At 40.9% G+C, this 24,924-nt stretch overlaps 1 protein-coding gene across 1 annotated transcript in view; it reads left to right on the forward strand.

Moving 5' to 3' along the window:
• VRK2 (VRK serine/threonine kinase 2) overlaps positions 1–24,924 on the forward strand; it is a 250,139-nt gene that overhangs the window by 144,131 nt on the left and 81,084 nt on the right. Inside the window, exon 11 of the mRNA XM_053712032.1 lies at positions 21,265–21,446. Within this exon, the coding sequence (XP_053568007.1) occupies positions 21,265–21,446 (182 nt within the window). The remainder of the gene's footprint in view (positions 1–21,264; positions 21,447–24,924) is intronic.

Consider the following 24,924-nt stretch of genomic DNA (forward strand, 5'->3'; position numbering starts at 1 on the left):
TCCATGGGTTGAAACATTTGATTTCCATTTTTTAATTTTTGTTTGATTTTGTTGTCAGCACATTCAACTATGTAAAGAACAAAGTATTTCATTAGAATATTTAATTCATTCAGATCTAGGATGTGTTATTTTAGTGTTCCCTTTATTTCTCCAACATAGGTGTGTCCGGTCCACGGCGTCATCCTTACTTGTGGGATATTCTCTTCCCCAACAGGAAATGGCAAAGAGCCCAGCAAAGCTGGTCACATGATCCCTCCTAGGCTCCGCCTACCCCAGTCATTCTCTTTGCCGTTGTACAGGCAACATCTCCACGGAGATGGCTTAGAGTTTTTTAGTGTTTAACTGTAGTTTTTATTATTCAATCAAGAGTTTGTTATTTTGAAATAGTGCTGGTATGTACTATTTACTCAGAAACAGAAAAGAGATGAAGAATTCTGTTTGTATGAGGAAAATGATTTTAGCAACCGTCACTAAAATCCATGGCTGTTCCACACAGGACTGTTGAGAGCAATTAACTTCAGTTGGGGGAACAGTGTGCAGTCTCTTGCTGCTTGAGGTATGACACATTCTAACAAGACGATGTAATGCTGGAAGCTGTCATTTTCCCTATGGGATCCGGTAAGCCATGTTTATTACGATTGTAAATAAGGGCTTCACAAGGGCTTATTAAGACTGTAGACTTTTTCTGGGCTAAATCGATTCATTATTAACACATATTTAGCCTTGAGGAATCATTTTATCTGGGTATTTTGATATAATAATATCGGCAGGCACTGTATTAGACACCTTATTCTGTAGGGGCTTTCCCAAAGCATAAGCAGAGCCTCATTTTCGCGCCGGTGTTGCGCACTTGTTTTTGAGAGGCATGGCATGCAGTCGCATGTGAGAGGAGCTCTGATACTTAGAAAAGACTTTCTGAAGGCGTCATTTGGTATCGTATTCCCCTTTGGGCTTGGTTGGGTCTCAGCAAAGCAGATACCAGGGACTGTAAAGGGGTTAAAGTTCAAAACGGCTCCGGTTCCGTTATTTTAAGGGTTAAAGCTTCCAAATTTGGTGTGCAATATTTTTAAGGCTTTAAGACACTGTGGTGAAAATTTGGTGAATTTTGAACAATTCCTTCATGTTTTTTCGCAATTGCAGTAATAAAGTGTGTTCAGTTTAAAATTTAAAGTGACAGTAACGGTTTTATTTTAAAACGTTTTTTGTACTTTGTTATCAAGTTTATGCCTGTTTAACATGTCTGAACTACCAGATAGACTGTGTTCTGAATGTGGGGAAGCCAGAATTCCTATTCATTTAAATAAATGTGATTTATGTGATAATGACAATGATGCCCAAGATGATTCCTCAAGTGAGGGGAGTAAGCATGGTACTGCATCATTCCCTCCTTCGTCTACACGAGTCTTGCCCACTCAGGAGGCCCCTAGTACATCTAGCGCGCCAATACTCCTTACTATGCAACAATTAACGGCCGTAATGGATAATTCTGTCAAAAACATTTTAGCCAAAATGAACACTTATCAGCGTAAGCGCGGCTGCTCTGTTTTAAATACTGAAGAGCATGACGACGCTGATAATAATATTTCCGAAGGGCCCCTAACCCAGTCTGATGGGGCCAGGGAGGTTTTGTCTGAGGGAGAAATTACTGATTCAGGGAACATTTCTCAACAGGCTGAACCTGATGTGATTGCATTTAAATTTAAGTTGGAACATCTCCGCATTTTGCTTAAGGAGGTATTATCCACTTTGGATGATTGTGACAAGTTGGTCATCCCAGAGAAACTATGTAAAATGGACAAGTTCCTAGAGGTGCCGGGGCTCCCAGAGGCTTTTCCTATACCCAAGCGGGTGGCGGACATTGTTAATAAGGAATGGGAAAGGCCCGGTATTCCTTTCGTCCCTCCCCCCATATTTAAAAAATTGTTTCCTATGGTCGACCCCAGAAAGGACTTATGGCAGACAGTCCCCAAGGTCGAGGGAGCGGTTTCCACTTTAAACAAACGCACCACTATACCCATAGAGGATAGTTGTGCTTTCAAAGATCCTATGGATAAAAAATTAGAAGGTTTGCTTAAAAAGATGTTTGTTCAGCAAGGTTACCTTCTACAACCAATTTAATGCATTGTCCCTGTCGCTACAGCCGCATGTTTCTGGTTCGATGATCTGATAAAGGCGGTCGATAGTGATTCTCCTCCCTTTGAGGAGATTATGGACAGAATCAATGCTCTCAAATTGGCTAATTCTTTCACCCTAGACGCCACTTTGCAATTGGCTAGGTTAGCGGCTAAGAATTCTGGGTTTGCTATTGTGGCGCGCAGAGCGCTTTGGTTGAAATCTTGGTCGGCTGATGCGTCTTCCAAGAACAAGCTACTTAACATTCCTTTCAAGGGGAAAACGCTGTTTGGCCCTGACTTGAAAGAGATTATCTCTGATATCACTGGGGGTAAGGGCCACGCCCTTCCTCAGGATCGGCCTTTCAAGGCAAAAAATAAACCTAATTTTCGTCCCTTTCGTAGAAACGGACCAGCCCAAGGTGCTACGTCCTCTAAGCAAGAGGGTAATACTTCTCAAGCCAAGCCAGCTTGGAGACCAATGCAAGGCTGGAACAAGGGAAAGCAGGCCAAGAAACCTGCCACTGCTACCAAGACGGCATGAAATGTTGGCCCCCGATCCGGGACCGGATCTGGTGGGGGGCAGACTCTCTCTCTTCGCTCAGGCTTGGGCAAGAGATGTTCTGGATCCTTGGGCGCTAGAAATAGTCTCCCAAGGTTACCTTCTGGAATTCAAGGGACTTCCCCCAAGGGGGAGGTTCCACAGGTCTCAGTTGTCTTCAGACCACATAAAAAGACAGGCATTCTTACATTGTGTAGAAGACCTGTTAAAAATGGGAGTGATTCATCCTGTTCCATTAAGAGAACAAGGGATGGGGTTCTACTCCAATCTGTTCATAGTTCCCAAAAAAGAGGGAACGTTCAGACCAATCTTAGATCTCAAGATCTTAAACAAGTTTCTCAAGGTTCCATCGTTCAAGATGGAAACCATTCGAACTATTCTTCCTTCCATCCAGGAAGGTCAATTCTTGACCACGGTGGATTTAAAGGATGCGTATCTACATATTCCTATCCACAAGGAACATCATCGGTTCCTAAGGTTCGCATTCCTGGACAAACATTACCAGTTCGTGGCGCTTCCTTTCGGATTAGCCACTGCTCCAAGGATTTTCACAAAGGTACTAGGGTCCCTTCTAGCTGTGCTAAGACCAAGGGGCATTGCTGTAGTACCTTACTTGGACGACATTCTGATTCAAGCGTCGTCCCTTCCTCAAGCAAAGGCTCACACGGACATTGTCCTGGCCTTTCTCAGATCTCACGGATGGAAAGTGAACGTGGAAAAGAGTTCTCTATCCCCGTCAACAAGGGTTCCCTTCTTGGGAACAATAATAGACTCCTTAGAAATGAGGATTTTTCTGACAGAGGCCAGAAAAACAAAACTTCTAGACTCTTGTCGGATACTTCATTCCGTTCCTCTTCCTTCCATAGCTCAGTGCATGGAAGTGATCGGGTTGATGGTAGCGGCAATGGACATAGTTCCTTTTGCGCGCATTCATCTAAGACCATTACAACTGTGCATGCTCAGTCAGTGGAATGGGGACTATACAGACTTGTCTCCGAAGATACAAGTAAATCAGAGGACCAGAGACTCACTCCGTTGGTGGCTGTCCCTGGACAACCTGTCACAAGGGATGACATTCCGCAGACCAGAGTGGGTCATTGTCACGACCGACGCCAGTCTGATGGGCTGGGGCGCGGTCTGGGGATCCCTGAAAGCTCAGGGTCTTTGGTCTCGGGAAGAATCTCTTCTACCGATAAATATTCTGGAACTGAGAGCGATATTCAATGCTCTCAAGGCTTGGCCTCAGCTAGCGAGGGCCAAGTTCATACGGTTTCAATCAGACAACATGACAACTGTTGCGTACGTCAACCATCAGGGGGGAACAAGGAGTTCCCTAGCGATGGAAGAAGTGACCAAAATCATTCTATGGGCGGAGTCTCACTCCTGCCACCTGTCTGCTATCCACATCCCAGGAGTGGAAAATTGGGAAGCGGATTTTCTGAGTCGTCAGACATTGCATCCGGGGGAGTGGGAACTCCATCCGGAAATCTTTGCCCAAGTCACTCAGCTGTGGGGCATTCCAGACATGGATCTGATGGCCTCTCGTCAGAACTTCAAAGTTCCTTGCTACGGGTCCAGATCCAGGGATCCCAAGGCGGCTCTAGTGGATGCACTAGTGGCACCTTGGACCTTCAAACTAGCTTATGTGTTCCCGCCGTTTCCTCTCATCCCCAGGCTGGTAGCCAGGATCAATCAGGAGAGGGCGTCGGTGATCTTGATAGCTCCTGCGTGGCCACGCAGGACTTGGTATGCAGATCTGGTGAATATGTCATCGGCTCCACCTTGGAAGCTACCTTTGAGACGAGACCTTCTTGTTCAGGGTCCGTTCGAACATCCGAATCTGGTTTCACTCCAGCTGACTGCTTGGAGATTGAACGCTTGATTTTATCGAAGCGTGGGTTCTCAGATTCTGTTATCGATACTCTTGTTCAGGCCAGAAAGCCTGTAACTAGAAAGATTTACCACAAAATTTGGAAAAAATATATCTGTTGGTGTGAATCTAAAGGATTCCCTTGGGACAAGGTTAAGATTCCTAGGATTCTATCCTTCCTTCAAGAAGGATTGGAAAAAGGATTATCTGCTAGTTCCCTGAAGGGACAGATTTCTGCCTTGTCGGTGTTACTTCACAAAAAACTGGCTGCTGTGCCAGATGTTCAAGCCTTTGTTCAGGCTCTGGTTAGAATTAAGCCTGTTTACAAAACTTTGACTCCTCCTTGGAGTCTCAATTTAGTTCTTTCAGTTCTTCAGGGGGTTCCGTTTGAACCCTTGCATTCCGTTGATATTAAGTTATTATCTTGGAAAGTTTTGTTTTTAGTTGCAATTTCTTCTGCCAGAAGAGTTTCAGAATTATCTGCTCTGCAGTGTTCTCCTCCTTATCTGGTGTTCCATGCAGATAAGGTGGTTTTACGTACTAAACCTGGTTTTCTTCCAAAAGTTGTTTCTAACAAAGACATTAACCAGGAGATTATCGTACCTTCTCTGTGTCCGAAACCAGTTTCAAAGAAGGAACGTTTGTTGCACAATTTGGATGTTGTTCGCGCTCTAAAATTCTATTTAGATGCTACAAAGGATTTTAGACAAACATCTTCCTTGTTTGTTGTTTATTCCGGTAAAAGGAGAGGTCAAAAAGCAACTTCTACCTCTCTCTCTTTTTGGATTAAAAGCATCATCAGATTGGCTTACGAGACTGCCGGACGGCAGCCTCCCGAAAGAATCACAGCTCATTCCACTAGGGCTGTGGCTTCCACATGGGCCTTCAAGAACGAGGCTTCTGTTGATCAGATATGTAGGGCAGCGACTTGGTCTTCACTGCACACTTTTACCAAATTTTACAAGTTTGATACTTTTGCTTCTTCTGAGGCTATTTTTGGGAGAAAGGTTTTGCAAGCCGTGGTGCCTTCCATTTAGGTGACCTGATTTGCTCCCTCCCTTCATCCGTGTCCTAAAGCTTTGGTATTGGTTCCCACAAGTAAGGATGACGCAGTGGACCGGACACACCTATGTTGGAGAAAACAGAATTTATGTTTACCTGATAAATTACTTTCTCCAACGGTGTGTCCGGTCCACGGCCCGCCCTGGTTTTTTTAATCAGGTCTGATAATTTATTTTCTTTAACTACAGTCACCACGGTACCATATGGTTTCTCCTATGCAAATATTCCTCCTTAACGTCGGTCGAATGACTGGGGTAGGCGGAGCCTAGGAGGGATCATGTGACCAGCTTTGCTGGGCTCTTTGCCATTTCCTGTTGGGGAAGAGAATATCCCACAAGTAAGGATGACGCCGTGGACCGGACACACCGTTGGAGAAAGTAATTTATCAGGTAAACATAAATTCTGTTTTTTTGGAGCAGTGTGTATATATATATATATATATATATATATATATATATATATATATATATATATATATGTATATGTATATGTATATATATATATATATATATATATATATATAAATATAATATTTTACCAAAAAGACATTATGTATGTATGTATGTGTATATATATATATACAGGGAGTGCAGAATTATTAGGCAAGTTGTATTTTTGAGGATTAATTTTATTATTGAACAACAACCATGTTCTCAATGAACTCAAAGCTGAATAGTTTTGGAAGTAGTTTTTAGTTTGTTTTTAGTTATAGCTATTTTAGGGGGATATCTGTGTGTGCAGGTGACTATTACTGTGCATAATTATTAGGCAACTTAACAAAAAACAAATATATACCCATTTCAATTATTTATTTTTACCAGTGAAACCAATATAACATCTCAACATTCACAAATATACATTTCTGACATCCAAAAACAAAACAAAAACAAATCAGTGACCAATATAGCCACCTTTCTTTGCAAGGACACCCAAAAGCCTGCCATCCAAGGATTCTGTCAGTGTTTTGATCTGTTCACCATCAACATTGCGTGCAGCAGCAACCACAGCCTCCCAGACACTGTTCAGAGAGGTGTACTGTTTTCCCTCCTTGTAAATCTCACATTTGATGATGGACCACAGGTTCTCAATGGGGTTCAGATCAGGTGAACAAGGAGGCCATGTCATTAGATTTTCTTCTTTTATACCCTTTCTTGCCAGCCACGCTGTGGAGTACTTGGACGCGTGTGATGGAGCATTGTCCTGCATGAAAATCATGTTTTTCTTGAAGGATGCAGACTTCTTCCTGTACCACTGCTTGAAGAAGGTGTCTTCCAGAAACTGGCAGTAGGACTGGGAGTTGAGCTTGACTCCATCCTCAACCCGAAAAGACCCCACAAGCTCATCTTTGATGATACCAGCCCAAACCAGTACTCCACCTCCACCTTGCTGGCGTCTGAGTCGGACTGGAGCTCTCTGCCCTTTACCAATCCAGCCACGGGCCCATCCATCTGGCCCATCAAGACTCACTCTCATTTCATCAGTCCATAAAACCTTAGAAAAATCAGTCTTGAGATATTTCTTGGCCCAGTCTTGACATTTCAGCTTGTGTTTCTTGTTCAGTGGTGGTCGTCTTTCATCCTTTCTTACCTTGGCCAGGTCTCTGAGTATTGCACACCTTGTGCTTTTGGGCACTCCAGTGATGTTGCAGCTCTGAAATATGGCCAAACTGGTGGCAAGTGGCATCTTGGCAGCTGCACGCTTGACTTTTCTCAGTTCATGGGCAGTTATTTTGCGCCTTGGTTTTTCCACACGCTTCTTGCGACCCTGTTGACTATTTTGAATGAAACGCTTGATTGTTCGATGATCACGCTTCAGAAGCTTTGCAATTTTAAGAGTGCTGCATCCCTCTGCAAGATATCTCACTATTTTTGACTTTTCTGAGCCTGTCAAGTCCTTCTTTTGACCCATTTTGCCAAAGGAAAGGAAGTTGCCTAATAATTATGCACACCTGATATAGGGTGTTGATGTCATTAGATTACACCCCTTCTCATTACAGAGATGCACATCACCTAATATGCTTAATTGGTAGTAGGCTTTCGAGCCTATACAGCTTGGAGTAAGACAACATGCATAAAGAGGATGACGTGGTCAAAATACTCATTTGCCTAATAATTCTGCACTCCCTGTATATATATATATATATATATATATATATATATATATATATATATATATATATATATATATATATATACGAATAATAGAACATATTCTGCATTGTGAAGAACTTTGGAATGTGAAATATTCATATTTCATGTCAGGTTAGTGCACTTGAGATATATGAATATAAGGTTTACATGCAAATAAGAGTGTTAGTTTTTTGTTTTCCACTTTTCACGCTCCATTGGAGTCTATGGGGGAATATATTAACCCAGTTGCATAATCTAACTTTGGCTTCTGGTGCTCATCGGGTTTGTATATGAGAGAAAACTTTTTACTTTCAACTTGCAATACACGCAGTACCCGACATGCGCTAAAGCTTACTAATAGTGAAATTAGAGTGGGAGCTATACATAGCACTCCACTCGTAATCTAGCCCTATATAGGTGAATAAGTAGAGATTTGATGTTTTAAATATTTTTCAAATTTAAACAAAATATACACTTAAAAATATGTGCAAAAAATACAATATAACAAATTTCTAATTGCTATAATTGCAAGCTGATTATTTTTTGGTACCTCCACAAGAAATTATAACAAGCTTAACAAGAGTTAATTATAAAATAGGGTATGCGAAAAGTAGAATAAATGTATTTCATTTCTCTTACATTGGTGTGTCCGGTCCACGGCTTCATCCTTATTCTCAATCCCTACAGGAAGTGGCAAAGAGAGCACACAGCAGAGCTGTCCATATAGCTCCCCTCAGGCTCCGCCCCCCCCAGTCATTCTCTTTGCCGCTCTAAACAAGTAGCATCTCCACGGGGGTGGTAAAGAGTTTGTGGTGTTAGTTTGTAGTTTTTTTTTCTTCTATCAAAAGTTTGTTATTTTAAAATAGTGCCGGCTTGTAGTATTGACTCTGAAGCAGAAAGTCATGAAGATTTCTGCTGAGAGGACTATGATTTTGGCATCAGTAACTAAAATCCATTGCTGTTCCCACGCAGGACTGTTGAATACAGGAGAACTTCAGTTGGGGGGAACAGTTTGCAGGCTTAACTGCTTCAGGTATGATCAGTCATTTTTCTAACAAAACCCAGTAATGCTAGAAGACTGTCGGTAATCCCCATAGGGGAAGGTAAGCCATGTTTCTTAGACTATGTATAAAATAATGGCTTAAATAAAGGGCTTAGTTGCTGGTTGACACTATTTTGGGCTTAATCGATTGCTTCTTAGCATAATTATTTATATAGGTGTTTTTGTGACTTATAAAAACGCTTATGGGGTTTTTTATTCGCCTGGCATTTGATTAGACTCCTAATCTCCTCAGAAAGGCCCCAGCACTTTGTAATGCAGAGGGAGGAGGCCTCATTTTGGCGCCTCAGTTGCGCAGTTGTTTTTGACAAGACAGTTCATGCAGCCTCACGTGTGGTGTCCAGAGACTTCAGAGGGACTTCAGACAGGCTTATTTCTATCCCAAATAATCCCTAAGGACGGTAAAAGCCTCAGCAGAAGCTGTGGCATAATACTGTAGTGTGTTTAACCGGTCAAATTCATGTTTTAGCTCCGGTTTGGGCATTAAGGGGTTAATTGAGCTGAAAATTTCGTTAAAATCGGATGTTTCCTTGATGGTTATTTGATGTTTTGGTAATAAAGTGTGCACTTTTATTATTTAAAGACACAGTAACGTTTTTGTCAAAAGTATTTTTTATTGCATTTTAGTGCTGTCTAAGTCTGTCAAACATGTCTGAGCCTTCAGATAGCGCTTGTTCTATATGTTTAAAAGCCATGGCGGTACCCCCATTGAATTTATGTTTGAAGTGTGCTATAGCGTCCAAGCAGTTTAAGGACCATACAATGACACTTAAAAATGTAGCCCAAGATGTATCTTTAGCTGAAGGTAATGAGGAGAGTATTTTATCTTCCCCTTCTGTGTCAACACCAGTTATGCCCGCGTAGGCGATGCCCAGCACATCTAGCGCATCGATCCCTGTTACTTTGCAGCATTTAGCAGCAGTCATGGATAATTCTCTCGCAGCTTTTTTATCCAAACTGCCAGCATTTCCAAGAAAGCGCGATAGCTCAGTTTTAAATGCAGAAAATGAGCAATCAGACGCAGCGGATAATTTATCTGTAGTGCCCTCACATCAATCTGACTTGGCGGTGAGGGAGGGCCTGTCTGACGGAGAAATTTCTGACTCAGGAAAAGTTGCTCAGCAGGCAGAGCCAGATACTATAGCATTTAAATTTAAGCTAGAGCACCTCCGCGCCCTGCTTAAGGAGGTTTTAGCTACGCTAGATGATTGTGACCCCTTGGTGGTCCCAGAAAAATTGTGTAAAATGGACAAATTGTTAGAGGTCCCGGTACACATTGATGCATTTCCGATACCTAAGAGGGTGGCGGATATTGTGACCAGGGAGTGGGAGAGACCAGGTGTATCTTTTGTCCCCCCCCCCCTATATTTAAGAAAATGTTCCCCATTGTTGACCCCAGTAGGGACGCGTGGCAGACGGTCCCTAAGGTGGAGGGGGCAGTTTCAACACTAGCTAAGCGCACCACTATACCAATAGAAGACAGTTGCGCTTTCAAAGATCCTATGGATAAAAAATTGGAAGGTTTGCTTAAGAAAATATTTGTTCAACCAGGTTTTCTTCTTCAACCAATTTCTTGCATTATTCCTGTAACCACTGCAGCGGCTTTTTGGTTTGAGGAACTAGAGAACTCCCTACAGAGGGAGACCCCTTATGATGAGGTTATGGATAGAATTCACGCCCTGAAGTTGGCTAATTCTTTCATTACAGATGCCGCTCTTCAGTTAGCTAAATTAGCGGCGAAAAAATCTGGTTTTGCAATCGTGGCGCGCAGGGCGCTTTGGCTAAAATCTTGGTCGGCGGATGTGTCGTCCAAATCAAAATTGTTTAATATTCCTTTCAAGGGTAAGACCCTTTTCGGGCCAGAGTTGAAAGAGATTATTTCTGATATTACTAGAGGAAAGGGCCATGCCCTTCCACAAGATAGACCTTTCAAGGCTAAAAATAAGTCTAATTTTCGTTCCTTTCGCAATTTCAGGAACGGACCCGCTTCTACTTCTACAGCCACTAAGGAAGAGGTTAACGCTTCCCAGTCCAAACCTGCATGGAAACCCATGCAAGGCTGGAACAAGGGTAAACAGGCCAAGAAGCCTGCTGCTGCTACCAAGACAGCATGAAAGGGTAGCCCCCGATCCGGGACCGGATCTAGTAGGGGTCAGACTTTCTCTCTTTGCTCAGGCCTGGGCAAGAGATGTTCTGGATCCCTGGGCATTAGAAATTGTCTCTCAGGGGTACCTTCTGGAATTCAAGGACTTTCCTCCAAGGGGAAGGTTCTACATGTCTCGCTTGTCTTTAGACCAGACAAAGAGACAGGCATTCTTACTTTGCATAGAAGATCTTTTAAAGATGGGAGTAATACACCCAGTCCCAACTGCAGTATGAGGACGGGGTTTTTACTCAAACCTGTTTGTAGTTCCCAAAAAGGAAGGAACTTTCAGGCCAATTCTGGACTTAAAAATCCTAAACAAATTTCTCAGAGTTCCATCATTCAAGATGGAAACTATCCGGACAATCTTACCGATGATCCAGGAGGGTCAATATATGACTACCGTGGATTTAAAGGATGCATACCTGCATATTCCTATTCACAAGGATCACCATCAGTTCCTAAGGTTCGCCTTCATGGACAAGCATTATCAGTTTGTGGCTCTTCCCTTCGGGTTGGTCACCGCTCCAAGAATTTTCACGAAGGTGCTAGGGTCCCTTCTAGAGGTTCTAAGACCGCGGGGCATTGCAGTAGCACCTTACCTAGACGATATCTTAATACAAGCGTCATCTTTTCACAGAGCAAAGGCGCATACAGGCATTGTGTTGACCTTTCTAAGATCTCACGGGTGGAAGGTGAACGTAGAAAAAAGTTCTCTGTCCCCGGTCACAAGGGTTCCCTTCCTGGGAACAATAATAGACTCGATAGAAATGAAAATCTTTCTGACGGAGGTCAGGAAGTTAAAAATTTTGAATTCCTGTCGAGTTCTTCATGCCAAGCCTTCTGTGGCTCGGTTCATGGAGGTAATCGGTCTAATGGTTGCGGCAATGGACACAGTCCCCTTTGCCAGAATTCATTTGAGACCACTGCAACTGAGCATGCTCAAACAGTGGAATGGGGATTATGCAGATTTGTCTCCCCAGATACAAATGGACCAGATAACCAGAGAATCGCTCCTCTGGTGGTTGTCTCAGGATCACCTGTCTCAGGGAATGAGTTTCCGCAGACCGGAGTGGATCATTGTCACGACCGACGCCAGTCTCTTAGGCTGGGGTGCGGTCTGGAACTCCCTGAAAGCTCAGGGTCTATGGTCTCGGGAGGAATCTCTTCTCCCGATAAACATTTTAGTATTGAGAGCGATATTCAATGCGCTCCAGGCCTGGCCTCAGCTGGCGGAGGCCAAATTCATCAGATTTCAGTCGGACAACATAGAACTGGACCTGATGGCCTCCCGCCAGAACTCAAAAGTTCCCCTTTACGGGTCCAGGTCCAGGGATCCCAAGGCGACATTGATAGATGCTCTAGTAACGCCTTGGTCATTCAATCTGGCCTATGTCTTTCCACTGTTTCCTCTTCTCCCTCGGCTAGTAGCCATAATCAAACAGGAGAAGGCTTCGGTAATTCTGATAGCTGCTGCATGGCCTCGCAGGACTTGGTATGCAGACTTGGTGGATATGTCATCGGCTCCACCATGGAAGCTACCTTTGAGGCAGGACCTTCTAATCCAAGGTCCATTCAAACATCCAAACCTAGCTTCTCTGCAACTGACTGCTTGGAGATTGAACGCTTAATTCTAGCTAAGCGTGGGTTCTCTGAATCAGTTATAGATACTCTGACCCAGGCTAGAAAGCCTGTTACTAGGAAAATTTATCATAAGATATGGCAAAAATATCTTTGTTGGTGCGAATCCAAGGGTTACTTGTGGAGTAAGATTAGGATTCCAAGGTTGTTATCTTTCCTCCAAGAAGGATTGGAGAAAGGATTGTCAGCTAGTTCGTTGAAAGGACAGATATCTGCTCTGTCTATTCTGTTACATAAGCGTCTGGCAGCTGTGCCAGATGTGCAGGCGTTTGTTCAGGCCTTAGTTAGGATCAAACCTGTTTACAGACCTGTGGCTCCTCCATGGAGTCTAAATTTAGTTCTTTCAGTTCTTCAAGGGGTTCCGTTTGAACCTCTACATTCCGTAGATATTAAGTTACTATCTTGGAAAGTTTTGTTTTTGGTTGCTATTTCTTCTGCTCGAAGAGTTTCTGAATTGTCTGCTTTGCAGTGTACCTCACCCTATCTGGTGTTCCATACAGATAAGGTTGTTTTGCGTACCAAGCCTGGTTTTCTTCCAAAGGTAGTTTCCAATAAGAATATTAACCAGGAAATAGTTGTTCCTTCTCTGTGTCCTAATCCAGTTTCTAAAAAGGAACGTCAGTTACACAATCTAGATAAATTTTACAAATTCGATACTTTTGCTTCTTCGGAGGCTATTTTTGGGAGAGGGGTTTTGCGGGCGGTGGTGCCTTCCGTTTAGGTTGCCTGACTGTTTCTCTCCCTTCATCCGTGTCCTAAAGCTTTGGTATTGGTTCCCACAAGTAAGGATGAAGCCGTGGACCGGACACACCCATGTAAGGGAAAACAGAATTTATGCTTACCTGATAAATTTCTTTCTCTTACGGTGTGTCCGGTCCACGGCCCACCCTGGCGATTGAGTCAGGTCTAAAATTATTTTTGTAAACTACAGTCACCACTGCACCCTATGGTTCTCCTTTTTCTCCTAACCGTCGGTCGAATGACTGGGGGGGCGGAGCCTGAGGGGAGCTATATAGACAGCTCTGCTGTGTGCTCTCTTTGCCACTTCCTGTAGGGATTGAGAATATCCCACAAGTAAGGATGAAGCCGTGGACCGGACACAGCGTAAGAGAAAGAAATTTATCAGGTAAGCATAAATTCTGTTTTTCATTGTTGAGCTAGCTCCTAGTAGTGTATTCCTTCAATAAAGGATACCAAGAGAATGAAGCAAAGTTGTTTTAAATTGTATTCTCTATCTAAATCATGAAAGAAAAAAAATTGGATTTCATGCCCCTTTAAGTCCTGCTTGAAGGAGGTGCTATTGCTTTTGAATGATCTTCTGGTTTCTGGAGTTTTGCTCCTTTCTAACGTCTCTTCTGTGTTCCTAAACACCAGTTTTTTCCCAGCTTGTGCTCAAACACTAGCTTATCTGAATTTTCTCCAGGACTCAGGCTTCTGGTTCTTCCAGCTGTTACTTGATTTAGCTGACTTTTCTTCTGGATCATCTTTTAAATTGTTCTTATTCTATTAGCCCCACCACACTAAAGTTCCTAATCACATTTACACCTAATGAAGTTATCAAGACCCACCTGTAACTAGTATTCACTCTCTTTCAGAAAACACAATTGGGATGAAATTATGTAACCTATTTTGCACTATTTTCTATGTGATGTTTTCTTGGGAGTGAGAGCCTGTTATTTGAAACTTGTAATGCATGTTTTAGTATCTTTAAGACATTTTTTAGGTTTCATATCTCTTTAATGAAACACATTTGTTGAGAATCTGGTAATATGTTGCTTTAGGGAATATTTATATTAATACCTTGTCCTTTTTTGTTTTTTGTTGTTGTTGAAGGATGGTACATTTGGGCTTAGTTCCTGATTCATGTTATCCTGCAGTCTGCTCATATTGGACATATTTTGGTTATACTGAATCTAATTCAATTAGGTATTTTTAAGGAAACATTACATTTGGCTGCTTAATCTTCAGATCAGGTGCAAAGAGCTTCTTATTTATCACTTGTTTTTATGGATTTAATGATACCCTCTTCATAGTGCCTACGAAAGACTTTATACTGTTCTTAATTTGCACCAAGTCAGCATGTTTCAAAATATACTTCATGTCAAGATAGAATCACTTCCTGACCAATTCTGGACCTGAAAAACATTGTAGTATATGTCTACTATAATTCTAAAGGATGCATATGTTCAGTATTTCACAGATTTGTTTGTAAAAAAAAAATAAAATAAAAATAAATTTTGAGGTTCAGCACAGCTTTGTTTTTCTTCAAGCTGCTTGCTTTTCCTGTTGCAGAAATCATATCACAGGGGAGCACAATGACCTCTTATCTAGATGATATCCTGATAAGGCATCTAGGTAATTCAGGTGCTACAATACCTTGGTTGGTAGGTAAATCCAATAAAAGGATAAAGGTCTCATCAGGAGTTCCCTCTGCCAATAATACCAGACAAAATGGGGCCCATTTATCAAAGGGCTTGCGGACCTGATCCGACACTGCGGATCAGGTCCGCAAGACCTCGCTAAATGCGGAGAGCAATACGCTCTCCACATTTAACATTGCACCAGCAGCTCACAAGCGCTGCTGGTGCAACGCCGCCCCCTGCTGACTCGCGGCCAATCGGCCGCCAGCAGGGAGCTGTCAATCAACCCGATCGTATTCGATCGGGTTGATTTCCGGCGGTTCCTGTCCGCCTGCTCAGAGCAGGCGGACAGGGTTATGAAGCAGCGGTCTTTAGACCGCTGCTTCATAACTTGTGTTTCTGGCGAGTCTGAAGACTCGCCAGAAACACGGCCCTTCAAGTTCCATACGGAGCTTGATAAATGGGCCTGTATGACTCAAGAGTGAGCATGTAGTGAGTTACAATGAAGATCTCACTTCATCAGTTCTGCAGCTTTACCTTACCACATTGTCAGCCACTTTTTGAGTTATCAGGTAATTTATCCAGAATAGTTTCTTCATATGTGTGTTTTTTTTTTCTGGAAATCTCCTTTTAGGTAAAAAAAACTTAAATTATGCTTACCTGATAATTTTCTTTTCTTCTGACGGGGAGAGTCCACAATTGCATTCATTACTTTTGGGAATTCAGAACCTGGCCACCAGGAGGAGGCAAAGACACCCCGCCAAAAGCTTAAATAGCACCCCCACTTCCCTCATCCCCCAGTCATTCTGCCAAGGAAACAAGGAACAGTAGAAGAAATATCAGGTGAAAAAAAGGTGCTAGAAGAATAAACAAAAAACATTGCTGCCCCCCATAAAAGAGCGTGGGAGGGGAGCTGTGGACTCTCCCCGTCAGAAGAAAAGAAAATGATCAGGTAAGCATAATTTAAGTTTTTCTTCTTAAACGGAGAGAGTCCACAGCTGCATTCATTACTTTTGGGAAAACAATACCCAAGCTATAGAGGACACTGAATGCAAAAAAGGGGGGTAGATAAGGCGGCCCTTTCCAAGGGAACTACAGCCTGAAATTACTCAAACCAATCAACAACTGCTGTACCGAGCAGAGCAAAAAGGTCTGAAAGGACTAAGTAACTGCCCAACAGTTAAATCCAGCAAAGCCCAGATAGAGACCGCTCAAAGATACTAGATTCCAGCGAGCACAAAGCCCCGAAGAGCCAAGTCCTGCCGGCTCCAAGGCTGTACCAATTCCACATATTTCCAGAAGGGAAAAGGAAACAGAAATATTCAATAAGAGATCTAAAATCTCAGCAACTAAGGTAAAAAAAGGAACCCCAGCAAATTTAAGCACAACCGCAGGTTGCAGCAAGACAAAGAAAAATGAATACAGATAAACTTCAACAACCTACCAGAATTAAGATAGGGGGAAAAAAAAACTACCCCATTCTGGAGAAAGTCCAAAGGGCCAAGATTCAAACCAAAGACAACACTGAAGACGGAGCAGAACCCATAGCTCACACAGAGTGCAATCTGCACTCATGAAAGAGCTATTGCGGAATAAGCAGATATTCTCCAGAACTGCCAACAATTAGCAGCATAAGCACTTATCGTGCTCCAAATGGAGCTCCCGGCTCCCACTCTGCCACACAAGACTAGTAGACATCAGTCATGAACACTATCAAGTTAGAAACTGCACCAGGAGACTCCCAAAGAGGGAATCCTCCGGAAGTGCAGGAACAAAATAAGGGAAGCAGAAAAAACATGCTGAGTAAGAACTCCTCTAATCTCCACCTCTAGAAATCCATAGGCCTCAGGCCGAAAAATGTAAAGCCAGCCCACAGCTGGATTTGAACCAACAACTCAAGTTGCAAAGCCACAAAATCGCTATTATCGAATTCCAGAGAAGAAATGTATCCCAACAGTGAAAAGTATAACAAACATGAGCTTCCAAAAAACCCTCCCAAATAAATCCTAACCAGATCAAAGGAAAAGAGGGCAGCAGTCACAAGTGAACAAAAGATACCCCAAAGAAAAAGATAAATCGGAGACAACAAGGAGATTAACTTCATCCCCCCACGTCTAACCCAACTTGCCGTCTGGAGCGGAAGACCAAGGACCCCTCGATCCCTCCGGGCTGGGATCCTCCAGCACTGCCAAAACATGCTGCAGCAGGGCACGAAGGCACGCCAGTCTATAACGAAAAGCAAGACTTACCGCGGCCGGGGGAACTGATGACCCCGACCCAAGGATTGGTCCCCTGAAGTCTCAGAGGCAACCGCTTCCCCAGAGGGCTGATCTGACCCAGGCGATCCCTCGCCTGACGAGCCCTGGTTCACCGAGCACGGAAAGAATCTCACTAACGTCTCCCTCCCTGGAAGATGTAAATGCGCCAGTGCCAAAGAAATGGCCATGCGGAACCGTGCCGTAACCTCTGATGGAAACAAGCCACCTTCCGGAGAAGGGGTAACGGCATTAGGGACACCTGCTTGCATAGCCAAAGAAGGTTCTAGGGTACTCGCCAAACGGGATATGGGGCCCCCAGGGGCAGATAGCTTGGCGAACTCTAAGTTCCATGGATCAGGAGAAAAGAGCACTCTAAAGCGGCATGCAGAACATAACTGATGGGCATGGATTACCCGGGCCATTTCATACTCTTCGCAAGAAGTAGAATCTGAATCAGAGACATCCGTCTCCAAAAAATGTGAGTTCTCCATAACTAGTATAGGAAGAAAAAATAAAACGGCACCTTACACCTCCAATGGCTGGGGAATTCTCACCACCTCCTATGACCCAGACAACTAGTGAAACAGACTCTCTCCTTCACCATGCAGTCAGGAATACAGAAATGGTGACTAGAAACGTGACCACGCCCGGTCACAAGGTACACCGTGCAGGCCAAATAAAACATGCCAAAGCCACAAGGGTTGCGCAGCCTGACAAAAAAGGCCCTTATGTTCCGATTATAGCCACAAGCCCAAAAATCACTACACATTAGCAGACAGAATCACATAACAAACATGATTAAAGTCCCCCCTGTTCAATAGCCCCCCTCAGGAGATATTAACCCTCGATTCCATAAGATAAAGGAGTCTCACTGAGACCATGACTTCTTTGTTTACTTTACACTTCACACATCTTAAGTAAAATGAAACAATCTTACTGGAATCTATGCCGTGGTTAAGGAACATGGCCGCTCAAGTGTGACAGATAGTAGCCTCGCTTTTGACATGAACTTGAGCGATAAAAGCAGGCAGCAAAACTCGTCAACGCTGATTGCTAAGGAGCTGTTAATATGAGTCGGGATGGTTTCGCAGAAAGACTCTCCCTGCATCTCCGGACTCTAACTTTCATCCAAGCTCTCACTGAGAGACTGACAGGACTACTTAAAACTCCAGTCCCATTCCAAGGAGCACTACCCTCCATAAGAGACTATCTTTAATCTTCTGACACTTCTTGCTTTTCCAAAATTTGAGGGACAATACTCTTCAGACCGACAGCTAAGAAGCTGCCAATAAAAAACACACCTCTGCAACAGAGGCTGCAAAAATCAGAAATAATTCATCTGGGTCCCCAACACCAAAAACATCTGGCATGTCCGAAGATAAGGAAATAAATCTTAACATACAACTTCCGCAGAAGTGTCCCCCCTCCTGTGACGAAATGCAAAGAATGACTGGGGGATGAGGGAAGTGGGGGAGGTATTTAAGCCTTTGGCTGGGGTGTCTTTGCCTTTTCTTGGTGGCCAGGTTCTGAATTCCCAAAAGTAATGAATGCAGCTGTGGACTCTCCCCGTTTAAGAAGACAAAATAAATCAGAAATATTTTGCATGACATAAAATAAAAACGGTCAAGAATTGTTGTAGAAACACAAACTGTTAAGCATTTACTTTAGATTCAATGGTGCTTTGTTGGAGGTTTAGACTATCATACATCTTTGTTCTAACAGTTCTTCCTCTTCTGGTGATTCAAGTAAGATAGGTAGAACATTGTCCTTTAGGCTCTGGCCTTGCCAGACGTACCTGTTTTTCTGTTTTTTGGCAGAGAAGAATTGCTGATTGCATCTCCAGCAGCCCAGTCATTTGTTTTGGGATTTATTTCATTAGCAGTTTGTCTTTGAAGTTTCATAGTGCAAACGTACTGCTTTTTCTATAGCTACAGTCAAAGCATGGGTCTTCTAATGATAGCTGATTCAAAGAACTTCCGATGTGATTTTATTTTATTATGCTGTCCAAATCCCATTGATGGTAAAGGAGCTTTCTCTTACACAGGCTAGCCTGTTTAATGTGTTTGATTTTTTACAAGCATTGTTTGTTAGGACAATGGCATGATATTGTCTCACTTTAGCTTTAAAATATTGTAGCAACTGCATTTATTTATGACAGCATGTTTCTATAGTTAAGTAGTTCGACTTCTTCAGCATTTTGGGCTCATTCTTGGGAGCTACATATGTCAGACAAGAATTAATTTGCTTGCTATTAAAAGGAGAGAAATAATGTGACTGTGCCTACATGTCAGATTCACGTTCTCTTGCAAGCCCCAGGATAAGCATCCTGATTGGATGCTTAATGTGTCTTTACAATGGGTTATGACTACGGAGAAAATTTTTAGGTAAATTATCTTCAGTTTTTACATTGAGATGTTCATGTAATATTTTCTTGTCAACTTTTTACAGATATGATGCATTACTTTTAAGTGCTTCAACATTTGGGTATTATATTCCTTTAAAAGCTTGCATGGGGGAGATTCTTCAGTATATATTATGTATAAGTTATGTATGTATGGAATGATGTGATCTGGATGTGGGAAGTAAACCAGAGAGGTCTTGATATATTTCTGTAATATATTAGAACTCCATTGAAAGATCTTTCAAGACTCAAGGTTTACATATGTGCATTATAACCACATACATCACAAAGCTAATATATATCTTCTCTTGAGAGTTTTTAAAACCTGCAGCGCTCTGCTACACCTTTAAATCTATATTTTTTTGTTTGAGCTAGACACTCATATTCAAATCCCTTATTAGAGAGATAGTTGACTTATTTATTTTAGATTTTTGTAGGATCTCTGAGTCACATTACAGGTCATGTGTTTGCTGAGAAAAGGGTTGTTGCATGTTGTCATAAAAAAATAAAAAGGCATGAAATATATTTTATCAATAGAGCTCCCATTTATAGCGAAATGAACATGCACTGAGGAAAGAAAAGAAATTAGAAATAGGTATCCTGTGTCATATCTAGGCATGGTACCCACAGTACGTTTACTCATTGAGTGGATCAGTAGCATCTAAAGTGGTCTGTGAGAGATTACAGGAGTGTGATATATTCGTAATTTGTAGAAGTGAAGTTCATTAAAGGGGCACTATACAAAAATGTCATTTGTTATCCATGTAAAAGAACAGTTGACACAAATACCACAGTATTTGTTGGTTACTTCCACTAATATTTTTTGGCTATAATGTACATCTTAATATTGTTGATAGGTACAGTGAGTATTAGTACCTATCAGCCAATAAGCATTAGTATGATATACCTATCAGCCAGCAAGTATTAGTAGAAATTACACAACTGATACTGTATTGGTTTAAATTTAAACAGCTTTTAAGTGATTGTTAATCCTAGCATTTGTGAAATACTAGGATTTACCTTTGGAACAAATAAAGGGGACTTTTAGTCATGAAGTACTTCATGCTGAAAATTCCTCTATTTGTTTGGTGCTGGCAGGCCCGTACGGCTATTTGCAAAGAGGTGGAAACTCGCAGCAAAATAGCGTTCTGCCGTGGGCTGCCTGATGAGCTCAGTGCGGCAAACACATCAAACAGATAAAGGAACTTTCAGAATTAAGTATTTTATACTTCATGAATTCCAGCGCTATGGAATTTGGCGGCGCTATACAAATAAATGATAATAATAATGACTGAAAGTCCCATTTATTTGTTCCAATGGTAAATCCTAGTGTTTCACAAATGATAGGATTTACCATCACTTTGACTTCACTTTTTTTTCAGGCAAAATATTATTGAACATTATTGAGTTCAATGTTATTTTAATAAAATCTTATTATAAACAAAAAGTCACAATAAGTTAATTAAAATATATCATTTCTAACCTAGAACTATTATATATTTAGACACTATAAAACACGGTATTCTCTTTTTATTTTTCTTGAATTATGTCCTCTGTTTTCAAAGAATTGAGAGGCAATGAACCAATTTATAATTTAAAACAGTTATTTTCAAGTCTTGCATTTCTCTGCACCTATTACATCTCAAATCTGTTTTTTTCAATTTCAGGTGAAATAGCCAAGTTCATGGGGATCATTTCCCGTTTGAACTATGCTGAAAGACCAAATTATGAAGCACTAAAGGAAATCTTGCTGAGGGGTTTGCAATCTTCTGGAACTAGCCTCAATTCACGAATGAAATTTTCCGCTGCAGAAGATGCATCAAAAAGGCCAACAGTAATGAAAGCCAGGGTATGTTTTTAAATGCTTTTGTAAACATTAACATTTTACATTTATATTTGTTAGTAGGTGGGGAGGGTCATCTAAAAAATATTCTCATTCAATATTAAAGTTTAGGTGTTTACAAATAAAACACAAAATTTAAAAAAAATTATGTATTCCCAGTTAAATGTTTTTTAACATAAAATTATTGTAATTTTTAAAAACTTAGGGCTAGATAAGTTTGCGAACCGTATTGGGTTTTTGCACGAAAGTTAAAGACTGCTCATTTTGTAAGTTGAGATCGCGAGAGTGCAATCACATTTTACGTTAGTTGAGTTAGAGCAACTGAAAAGCTCACATAAAAAAATAAATAAATATGTGTGTGTGTATGTGTGTGTATGTATATATATATATATATATATATATATATACAGTATCTCACAAAAATGAGTACACTCCTCACATTTTTGTAAATATTTTATTATATCTTTTTATGTGACAACACTGAAGAAATGACACTTTGCTACAATGTAAAGTAGTGAGTGTACAGCCTGTATAACAATGTAAATGTTCTGTCCCCTCAAAATAACTCAACACACAGCCATTAATGTCTAAACCGTTGGCAGCAACAGTGAGTACACCCTTAAGTGGAAATGTCCAATATGGGCCCAAAGTGTCAATATTTTGTGTGGCCACCATTATTTTTCAGCACTGCCTTAACCCAGAATGAAACCTGTGATTAAACCAATTTCTCTTCCTTGGAATCTAAATTTGGTTTTGAAGATTTTACAGGCTTTTCCATTTGTGCCTATGCATAAAGTGGATATTAATCTTCTTTCTTGATAGGTTTTGTTTCTTTTGGCTATTTCTTCTTCTAAAGAATTTCAGAATGATTTGCATTTTCATGTGATCCTCCTTATATCATTTTTCATCAGGATAAGGCAGTTTTGCAGACCAAATTTGACTTTTTACTTAAGGTTGTGTCTTCTGACAATATAAGTCGGAAAATTGTTGTCCCTTCTTTGTGTCCCAATCCCAGGAATTCTTCAGGGAGATTTCTTCATAATTTGAATGTTGTTAGGGCATTGAAGTATTATGTTAATGCTGTCAAGAGTTTAAAAAAAAAAATTCTGGTTCCAGGAAACAGATGACCATACGGCTTACTTGAGGCAGGTCAGCCTCCACCTAAACAGATTACTGTTCATTTTACCAATTATTTTATCAGTTGCCAATTCTTGAGTTTTCAAGAATGAGGCTTCAGTTGACCAAATGTGCATGACAGCTACTTGTGTGTGGTGTGTTTGTTAGTGGCGCCCAAGGCTGACTGTAATAATTATACTAATATTTGCTAAGTGTTAATAACTATTCAATGACTATATTAATATTCAGTGGTCGACTTATGCTATTGTCTGGCTATTAAAAAATATATATTTGTGATGTGAGGTAGCAAATGGTTCCAATGAGACTAAGCGTTAAATATAACAAAACAAATTTAATTAAAACTGGACACTTTCAATGATTCAGCGAATAAAAGATTGGAGGTGATAAAAATATCAATATCAACTAGTAAAAATACAAATAAAATAAAATAGGACACCAGTGTCTATATAATCTATTATACACTCATAAAAATATGTAACAGCATGTGAAATAAAGTTAAAGGCTATATATACTTTCTATCAATTTCATATAGTGGTTGTTGGTGGAAAGATACAAACAAATAATGTAACGATTCTTAGGTCATGGGTTTAGACAATGTCTCAAATGACTTTAAATCAGTGCCGTGCTGTATAGGCACAGATTTACTGGATTGTCCTGTTGAAATTTAAATGTATGGACTGTTCTTAAATAATATTCTTATGGATATTGTGAGTGCATATACGTTATTATAACTTTAAAGTTCGTTGGTTGTGCTCACTTCTATACGGCTTAGCAACTCAAATTCAAATTGTTTACCGTTCTTAGATGTTGAATTTCTTGAGATTTATTGTATGCACATAAAAGTTATTGTAATTTTCCAGCTTGCTGTTTGTACTCACTTGTTTTCTTCGGCTTCACAGCCTGTTGTTTGTACTCGCTGATTATTTTCGGCTTCCTTGCCCGACTTGTGTGCTTGTTCCGTTAAAGCTGTCACTGACTCTGGTCCAATCAGTGTCGGAATGTTGAGAGTGCGCGCACTTATTCAAATTTGAAGACTGTTAGTATCTTCTGCCATATACTCCTACCGCTTCAATTTGTGCCAATAGTAGCACCTTCAAAGAATAGGTTATGGGAGTAAATATTATAGTTGTTATTCTTTGAAGGTGCTACTATTGGCACAAATTGAAGCGGTAGGAGTATATGGCAGAAGATACTAACAGTCTTCAAATTTGAATAAGTGCGCGCACTCTCAACATTCCGACACTGATTGGACCAGAGTCAGTGACAGCTTTAACGGAACAAGCACACAAGTCGGGCAAGGACGCCGAAAATAATCAGTGAGTACAAACAGGCTGTAAAGCCGAAGAAAACAAGTAAGTACAAACAGCAAGCTGGAAAATTACAATAACTTTTATGTGCATACAATAAATCTCAAGAAATTTAACATCTAAGAACGGTAAACAATTTGAATTTGAGTTGCTAAGCTGTATAGAAGTGAGCACAACCAACAAACTTTAAAGTTATAATAACGTATATGCACTCACAATATCCATAAGAATATTATTTAAGAACAGTCCATACATTTGAATTTCAACAGGACAATCCAGTAAATCTGTGCCTATACAGCACGGCACTGATTTAAAGACATTTGAGACATTGTCTAAACCCACGACCTAAGAATCGTTCCATTATATGTTTGTATCTTTCCACCAACAACCACTATATGAAATTGATAGATAGTATATATAGCCTTTAACTATATTTCACATGCTGTTAAATATTTTTATGAGTGTATTATAGATTATATAGACACCGGTGTCCTATTTTATTTGTATTTTTACTAGTTGATATTGATATTTTTATCACCTCCAATCTTTTATTCGCTGAATCATTGAAAGTGTCCAGTTTTAATTAAATTCGTTTTGTTATATTTAACGCTTAGTCTCATTGGAACCATTTGTTACCTCGCATCACAAATATATATTTTTTAATAGCCAGACAATAGCATAAGTCGACCACTGAATATTAATATAGTCATTGAATAGTTATTAACACTTAGCAAATATTAGTATAATTATTACAGTCAGCCTTGGGCGCCACTAACAAACACACCACACACATTTCACCCCAGGTTCGCACTTGTGAGTAGTATGAACAGTTAGTAGGCCAGAACTGTCACATCTAAGTTTAGTGTACACTCACCTTGTCACATGACAGCTACTTGGTCTTCTTCGCATACTTAAACGAAATTCTACCATTTTTATGTTTTTGCTTCTTTTGAGGCAGCCTTTGGTTGGAAAGTCCTTCAGGTAATTGTCTCAGGTTAATTTTTTTTTGATTGTTGGTTGATTTTAAGTGCATTGGGAAA

Source organism: Bombina bombina, chromosome 4, assembly GCF_027579735.1.
Source record: "Bombina bombina isolate aBomBom1 chromosome 4, aBomBom1.pri, whole genome shotgun sequence".
Classification (NCBI taxonomy): Eukaryota; Metazoa; Chordata; class Amphibia; order Anura; family Bombinatoridae; genus Bombina; species Bombina bombina.